This window comes from Palaemon carinicauda, chromosome 4 (genome assembly GCF_036898095.1).
Source record: "Palaemon carinicauda isolate YSFRI2023 chromosome 4, ASM3689809v2, whole genome shotgun sequence".
Classification (NCBI taxonomy): Eukaryota; Metazoa; Arthropoda; class Malacostraca; order Decapoda; family Palaemonidae; genus Palaemon; species Palaemon carinicauda.
In genome coordinates this window covers 14442405-14451746 of record NC_090728.1, presented here as the reverse complement: position 1 = coordinate 14451746, position 9342 = coordinate 14442405, and the positions used below count along the sequence as shown (strand labels likewise).

General features: G+C 35.4%; 1 protein-coding gene across 1 annotated transcript; it reads right to left on the bottom strand.

Annotated features, from left to right (window-relative positions):
• Positions 1–7774: 7774 nt before the first annotated feature.
• Positions 7775–8541, bottom strand: LOC137639289 (zinc finger BED domain-containing protein 5-like). Its single transcript, XM_068371569.1, has 2 exons — positions 8377–8541; positions 7775–8173 (listed from the first exon to the last, which is right to left on the bottom strand). The coding sequence occupies exons 1-2, from the start codon at positions 8539–8541 to the stop codon at positions 7775–7777; spliced, it is 564 nt and encodes a 187-aa protein (XP_068227670.1).
• Positions 8542–9342: the final 801 nt, after the last annotated feature.

Below are 9342 nucleotides of genomic sequence, written 5' to 3'. Positions count from 1 at the left end.
GAACAAGAGTATTATACTGTGTTTATCAGTAAAATTAATTATTAGAAATAAAAAAGGTATGATTAGATTGATAAATATTTCCTCATTAGGTTTTTGAGTAATCGTTTTTTTTATAATTCACAACAAAAAAATATAAAACATTTGTTTTTTGGTACATTCTATTTATTTCATTTTGGCACAAAAACTATTAGTGCAAAAATTTACCATATATTTTATCTCATAGTTAATAAATTGTATTCATAATAATATATTATTTCATATTTTTGGAGATAATTTATACACACAAAAACTTAAATAAATAAAGAACTGGAAATTACTAGAGGCAAAATGTATTAAAATGGAGAAAAAATTCGAAGACGAAAATTATGTCTTTTGTATTCAAAAGGTTGATAAATGTATGTTGGGTTTATTGAGCCCAGATGCCACTGTTCTCTTAACATAATAACCTTCCTTTTGTGAAATGAAAATGTAAAATAATGGAATTAATAGATAATAGTTTGACTAATGTACTTAAAAAAAAACATTGTTAACTATTCAGAAATGTCCAAAGCAAGTGCAATATATCTATGGCGCAATATACCATTGAAGGCGGATAAACCTCTCTTTGTTAGATAGTGACTAGCCTTCGTAATTCTTACTTGGACGAAGTTCTTTCGAATATTGATAGATGTATTCTTTTGAAATTGATCTTCCTGGTATGAGCTAAGTCTTTCAATGAGTCATGTACAACTTTATTTCAATGACATAGAGATATTGCTGATATCAATATTCTTTACGTCAATGTATGTAGTACGTTATAATGCAAGTTGAAGATATATTCAATTATTAGTAATTATTGGATCATACTAAAGCCCAGATAATCCTTGAAGACAAGATATAATATCAATATTTACCTTGCAAACTTTAATATCACTCGCCGATAGTAAGTATTGGAATGCTTGATTTCTCTTATGAAATGTGTGAACCTCTTCTGATACTTGTATTAATGTTGAATGTTGAACATTGTCCATGAAACACGATGTATATGTTATTCTTTGAAAAAAAAAAAAAAATATTTGGTTGCAGAATCTCATGAATTATAAACATCAAACCCAGAAAGTTCAATTTCCGTGAGAAACAATCACAAATTTCTAGCGTCCTACATATTTTTTGTCAATTTCACACTTGGTAAATCATCATAAGCTTCGAGCTATTCTATTTAACATAATGCAAAACGAAATATTGGAGTCTAACTCAGATTTATGGAAAAGATAATCAGATCTCATCATAGAAAAAAAAATAAAAAAAAAAATATACTTGATAAGGAAAAGTTAATAAAACTATCATAAAAGATAACTAATGCCATTATTATTATTATTATTATTATTATTATTATTATTATTATTATTATTATTATTATTATTATTATTATTATTATTATTATTATTATTAATGTTGTCGTTGCTGTAGAATACATAATGATAAGGATGCTGATAAGAAGCTGATACTTAACAGAAAAAATTATCTTAAAAAATGAAAGAAAGCTTGAACGAAAAGGTACCAGCCTCTCCTTAACTTATAAGATCTAATATCTGTGACAGTCAGGAGACAAGGCATTAAACTGTAAAACAGAGTAACATTTCCACTGGTTAAGTGAAAAGCCAGATGGCTGAATTACAATATATGAGCTAAATCAGTAGCTCACACACAATTGTTAGAAGATGCATCATCTAGAAAATTCTGTCGACCTAGACACGTAGGCTATGATTTAGGGACATTAAAGCTGTAAAAATTGTATTGGTATTGAATACAGCATAGAAATAAGAAGGTTATTTCTTTTTGCGCAAAATTCGTTGTAAGTTATTATGAATAGAGCCCTAATAAAACATCTGACTTTATTAAAGATGAACCGATAAAAAAGGCAATGTTTAGTCGTGTGCAATATAACAGTGTAAGAGCAATACTAAGTACATCGAGTTGATTATATTTTAAAATTTACTATATACTGACCTGGCAATGATTGTTGAGGATTCAGATTTTTTTAGCAAGTGAATGCTGAAAATCCGAGGAAAGTGAAATGCTAGTTGAATAATATCATTATTCTCGAAATCTCAGGAAATGTTGATGGTTATAAGGTGAACACACGATGCAACAGACCTACGAATAATAAGATCAAACGATGTCAATCGTAATCAAAAAGATTTATTGATGTTGTGTTGTACTAAAAAGATACTATAAAACAAAAGCATTGAATTGTTGGACGATTTATAACGAGATTAGCTTCTATTGCTTAAATGTAAATAATCCTATTGTCGTAGGGTCTTTGGATATCAGTTACTTTTTAGATAATAATTCATGAGATAAGCTCATTGCATTGAACCTAAAAATACTTTCACAAATTCCCCTTTATCGACACTTTTAGGAACAAAGATCAGTTGCTAAAAAGGTTGGCTTAAAGTGATTGCTGACAACATTAAAAGAATACACTCTTTAAGTACGTAAAGGAAACGAATATAATCCTTTAAAATTAATCTTGTTCCAAGTAACTATTTTCGCTTATTTTAGTATTTATTTTTACTTGGAAATTACCCAGAAATGTGGGATGTAAATAAAACTTTTGCTGTAAAGAAACTTTATGGGAAGTGAAATCTTACATTTAAAAATGGAAGCACATTGAGCTTCAGCGTATAAAGAAACCTCTATACAAAGTAAATGATTATGAGGAAACATACACACTTACACAAATACAGGCATGCACATTGACAAACAAACCCGAATCATATATATGTAAGACCTTATAGCATCCTGCTTTTTCAACTAGAGTTGTAACTTGGCTAATAATAATAATAATAATAATAATAATAATAATAATAATAATAATAATAATAATAATAATAATACTTCCATTGCCAGTCAGTGCATACTAATGGAGGGGCTTGACCCAGGTGCCACAGCATTAGTCATAATCGCAACCACAGTGATTTCTGACACTCGGGAACAGTAGTTATGATACCACTTAAGAAAATCGCTTGGGATTGCCAATGAGTACATTTTATTCAATCATTGTTGTCCTTTTAACCTGATAAGAAGTATCAGTGATTAACTGTAGAGTCACATAAGGTATTTCTTCAGCGAATGGTAATTGTTAATGCAATAAATGCTTATAAGAAAAAAAAAAAGAAAACTTGTAGAAACATCAGCGGTGGTTCTACGTGTGTTAACGAGAGTTAATCATTAAATGGCAGCAGGAATGACTGCATATAATCATCGGCCTAATGTAGTTTGTAAATTAACTTTCTTACATCGAAAGTTATTATGATTTCTTTTGATAAAATACAAAGAAGTTTAGCATCTCAATAAGGAAATATAAATAAGACACAAGTTAGTGTGAAAAAGAGTTAAAGTAATATGCGCGTTTAGCATTGACTACAGGGTTAGCCCTATTTGAATAATCAAGGAATTTTATTCAAAATGGTAATAAAAGATTGAGTTTTTTGGATATCTGCATGGTTGTAGACATGATTTTCAATTGAATAGGTTTTACTATCATGAGCTTTATAAGAACGTTCTTGGTTTACCACAAAATTTCAACCGTTCTAGTAAGACTAAGTTAATTTGCAAATTACACTAGGCCAATGCATATATGCAGTCCTTCATGCTGCCATTCAATGTAGAACTTTCGTTAACACACGTAGATCGGCCGCAGATATTTCTACCGGGAAATTATTTTTATTTATTTTTTTTTTTTACTTTTAATAACAGTGGCCATTCACCGAGGAAATACCTTATGTGACTCTACAGTTAATCACTTATACTTATTATTGGATGAAGAGGATGACAATAATTAGAATAAAATATACTAACTGGCGAACCACTATATACAATGAATTTACCAATTAGTTGCATCAGTTTTGGCGGCTACTGTACAATACTGCATACGGAGCAATTAGGGTTATTAACAATTACTTTACTGGTATTTAGTATTACTGCTACTACTAACAATTAAGATAATTGCTAATATCTTTTTTTATAATTTTGGGTACTGCTTTATTTAATCAGGTACACACACACTCAGGAAACAAATGACAATCCTCATTCATGGCCTCCTAACAAAGCCTTTATTGTATTTGGCATTCGATTAATGATAAATTATGCATATCTAAACATGTTTTTCATATTTCAAATAAGCTAATTATTTTGATACATTAATGTCTGGATTCTCTTACCAACCTTGCAATCAGAGTTTCGAGGCGAAATAACTCAAAGACAATAGCATCTGACCGGCCGGGAGTCGAACCCTGGTCTAGGATGCTTGTTTGACAGTGACAGTACCTTTTAGCCATGAAGAAAGATGAAAGTCAATGTTAATTCTTTTGTCCATATACCTGTCGAATTTAGGTTTTTTTGTATTTAGAATTAAAATCAACCCATTTTCACCATCATAACTAATTAGTAGGTTTGTACTTGGCATTCGATTAATAAAAAAATTTACAATTTTAAACATGTTTTTTTTTTCATATTTCAAATAAGCCATATATTTTAACACATTAATGTCTGGATTCTCTTACTGACCTCGCGATCAAAATCTGGAGGCGGAATCACTCAAAGACAATAGCATCAGACCGGCCAGGAATCGAACCCAGTCAAGGATGTGTGTATGACATTTACCGTACTATTTATCTTTCTCCGTGGCTAATGGTACAGTCACTGTTATACAGATGTGACAGCACATTTACTTAGTGGAGTAACATTACCAATTCTCCAAGTGTTAAATGCTCCTCTTCCTGCTAACATGCATAACATAACAGATAACTTTGAAGCTAAGAAACATGCAGTCTTTATAAAAAAAAGGAAAAGTACCTTTTTGGGTTTACACCTCCATTAGCATGAAGGTCAATCAGGAAGGTTTTAATATTACGAGAATGAAAAGGTAAACTAGTTAGTTTAGCGTCATTATTCTGCTTACTGTCAAACACATCAGCCAAATGGGTCGCCCTTTCCATTGGACAGTGAGGGACTGGTGCATCTACACCAAAGAGTACAGATTTAATGGTAGCCCACCACTTACGTTCCTGGGTTGTACCAGAAAGTGTTTCTTTCAAGGTTAAATGTATTCCTTTTCGGTTGAAGCATAAAATCTCCGAGCAAAAGCTCTAGCAAAGTTAGCTATTCCAAGTCAAATCTGATCTGGTACCCTTCCAAAGATGATAGTTCTCTTGCTTCTCCAAATAAGCACGTCTACAGTCATCATTGAACCATGGTTTGTCTTTTATTCATTACCTTAGCACACGAAAAGGGATACACCAATCATTTCTGTCGACCAAATTCTCATTCAAAGGAACAACAGGATCAACACTATGATATAATTGTAACCAATTTAAGCACAAAGGAACACTCAATTGCGATTCAAATCTGTTTGAGATGTTATATAAATCTTACATGAGTATGACATATCAGTGACAGGCTGCTCAGTTTTCACTACTATTGAAATCAAAGCATGGTCAGATGTTTCACTTACTTTATGTAACACCAGGGGAGTCTATGTATACGAGGTCCAAGCAGTTACCAGACCTGTGAGTAGCTTCATTTATGATTCACTCAGCCTCATTCAGAGGTAAAGTACAAAATTGTTAAGCCACGGCAATCAGTAGGAGAAACATTATTTAACCACTCCCTATGATATGCATTGAAATCACCAACAAAGAAAACAGGCCTTTGTATCTTCTTGTATCTTATGAAGACAGTAGAAGACATAATCGTCCATGTCTGGATTCCGGTAAATCGAACACAAATAAAAGTTGTTATGCCTACCACAAACTTTTATCATATGAATCTCATAACATTCACATTCATAGCAGGATTTATGAGAAGCAGGGTGCTCAATTCAAGGCTCCTAAGTAGAAGCAGTTTATGATGATTATACAAACATTTATTATTCAGACCACTGAGCAAATAGAGTATTCTTATTGGCTAGAAAACAATAAGAAAGAATAAAACCAGAGTGTTAATATAATGAAGTGTTTTTCTTCCGTGTGTAAAATAACCGGATAGATTGATGAGAAAGTACAAAGCGAAGGCATGAGAAGTTAGTGCAAATACAAACGAGTGGTCGATATTTGTGGATGGATTAGTTAAATGATGACAACAAATGAAGCTGTAAACGAACATTAAACAATTAATGTTATTATGGACATGTGGAAAATTCGAAGTTACTGATTCTTGTGAGTATCAAAAGTAAATTTAAAGGAAATAGTATTGTAAGACTTGTGGTGAGTTGCAACTCAAGCAAAACAAAATACTATTTCATTTGAACATTTTGACAAATGATAACGCGGTCAGAAATATAATCATAATTATCTTCCCTGTCATCTGAATGTACTTTGTAAGCATCTTCTAAAACTGTCTTAAAGCAGAAGGATTCACATTTTTTACTGCAACATCATTTTTATACTGTTTGATGCAGTTAATAAAGGCACTGAGTCTAATGGCAAGCAGTTGTCACGAATTGTATCCATTATGTCAAAATGCATAATCATCATTTAATAAAAGCAAAGAACTGTATCGATGTTTTATTATCATTATGTCTTTCTATACTAATTACTTCACCAAAGACTAGTTAAATGTGATCTTGACTAAAAATTTATTGGTCATAAAAATTACGAAGACCCAACATCAGATGCAATATAATTTTTGTACTGAATCTGAAGCCTTCATATGAAATAGTAAAAGCTAATGAATCCATTTTTTTCCTACATGATTTTAAGATGTCTTTACCACCTAAAAGTTTCATTGAACTGATATTTATTTCTGCTTTTATTATAAATATTTGATATAACTTACATTATTTTCTTGAATGGGGCATTTGAATCCCTTGGTTTTTAGATTTAGAGAATTCAATATGCCAAATAAAGTGTTAAATACCATAATGATTTCAATAGTAGCAAACGTCCATCCTTTTTTTTCATCCATGTAGCACAGTGATTCCCAACCTTTTTGTGATCGAGTACCACTTGGAGGTCCTGTACAGTTGCCGCGTACACCTGGTTCCAGAGAAACTAAATTCGATCAGATACCACTTTATTTCTATAATTGTAAAAATAGAACGCACAAATTAACTAAGAAAACAACAGCTCAATGCGAGGGCTGTATCTGCTTCTTCTCCACCAGCTGGTCAATGCGGGGCATGACTTTGCTCACAGCACATCGGAAATCATGCCCGGGCGCAGCAAGACGGTTCCGGCTCTTCGACTTGATGGCCATGAAGGTTGAGAGCCCCTGCTCGCACTCCCACGTCGAGGGGAAAATCAGTAGCTGGGGAACAGCGTGACGGGCTAGCGTCGGGTACGAGGAGGCCATGCTCACCCAGAAGTTTAAAGGAGAGCATTCTTTGTGCGTTATCTTTGCTGTCTCGTCAGCCTGGATATCTATGAGTTCCTCTTGTTCCCCGGTCCCAACAGGCAGATCGGCTGGATCAACGGAGAACTGATTGGCGACGTAGGCACAATATGTCACGTCCGGGAAGTAATGCTTCAATTCAGTCTTGAGCAGTGAGAGGTGATGGACGATTTCTTGGGCAAATTCATCAGTGGGCTCCGTCACAAGGGTAGTTAGGAGTTCGAACATTCACGTTCTTCATCCACAGATCCATCTTCCGTACAAACGCTCCCAGCTTCGAGATGAACTCTGTGACAGTGCAGTCGGGCCCTTGGAACAACAAGCTTAAGTGGTTGAGGGTTCCAAAAATGTCTGGCAGGTAGGCCAACCTTGAGATAAACTCCTTGTCCTCCAGATCTTTCTAAAAATCGTGTTCCTTCTCCTTGAAGAATACGACGAGTACATCTCTCAGTTCAAAGAGATGCCTCATCTTATTACCCCGGGAGAGCCAGCGCACCTCTGTGTGGTAGAGGAGACATATGTGGTCAGAGCCAAAATCTTCACAGAGGAGCTTGAACAGTCGAGTATTCAGGGCGGATGTTTTGACGAAATTAACGATTCTGATAACTCGGTCCAAGCATGATAACAACTTCGCAGGGAGCACCTTAGCACAGAGGGTGAATCTGTGTATGAAATAGTGGACAGCAGTGGCGTTTGGTACTACAGCTTTCACATGGGCTTGGAAACCTGACTTTCGACCGAGCATCGATGGAGCCCCAACTGTCGTGCATCCGACAAACTTTCCCCAGTCCAGTTCATTCTGCTTGAAGAAATTGTCCAAAATGTTGAAAATATCCATTCCTGTTGTTGTACTGGATAGATCCTGGCTCAGCAGTAACTCAGTGCAGCATTACTCTGCGTGAAGCGGACATAGACAAGTAGTTGAGAGCAGTTGGTGACGTCCGTCGATTCGTCGAGTTGAATGGCAAACCCATACTTTTAGGATTTCACTCCCTCAACCACTTGGTCGGCAATGTCGACCGACATCTCCTCGATACGGCGTTGTACAGTGTTGTTAGAGACGGAAACACTCTCCAACTTCACCACCGTCTCCTCTCCAATCCCTTGGCTGACCAAGATGATTACCACTGGCATGATGAGAGACTCTGCAATGGTATGCGCTTTCATGTTTTTAGCCACCGGGAGAGCGACTTCATAGGATGCTTTCACAATTCCTGCTCCCTTCTGGTAGATCTAGCCAGTCTTGTCCATGCGCTGACGCTTCACGTTCTCGCCAAGTCGCTGGAAGTAGCTCTGATCTCGGTCCTTCTTGTCCGCGTGATTAGTCTCAAGATGACGTTTGAGCAGGCTGGGTTTCATGGCCGCATTGGAAAGGGACTTCATACAGACCACACACTGCGGAAGAGCTTCTCCTCCATGTTCGATTACAATGAAACCATACTTTATGTATGCCGGGTCATATTTTCTCTTCGGCATGTCAAATCCTGTGGATGAGTAAAAAAAAAAAGTTAATCAATCAAGAAATAAATAAAGTATATGTAAAGTATAAGTAGTAAGGTATAGTAAAGTAAGGGAGGTGTGGAGGGAAGAAGGGAGGGAAGTGTGAAGTAAGGGAGGTTGATGTGAAGGGAGGGAAAGGCAACGTACTTTTACTGCTGAGTGCCCTTCCTAACTGCCCCGTCTTGCAATGCTCTCCTCGCCCGGACTCGTCTCTCCACCAATCAGCTTTCAGTGACCGTGACGTCTCTGGCTGACGATTATCGCCGTCATCCAGAGAATGATGCACTTGCTTATCAAGCAACTGGATTCTTGCCGTCAGCCACAAATGTTGTTATTTCTTGTCGATAAAATGCAACTAATACTACATATTAGCGCATTAAGTAAGTATACTGTGTGAATTAGGTCCTCCACTAACCTCCGAAAAACTGCCAGATTCCCTTGGTGACTTAATTCTTCACATTTAAATTC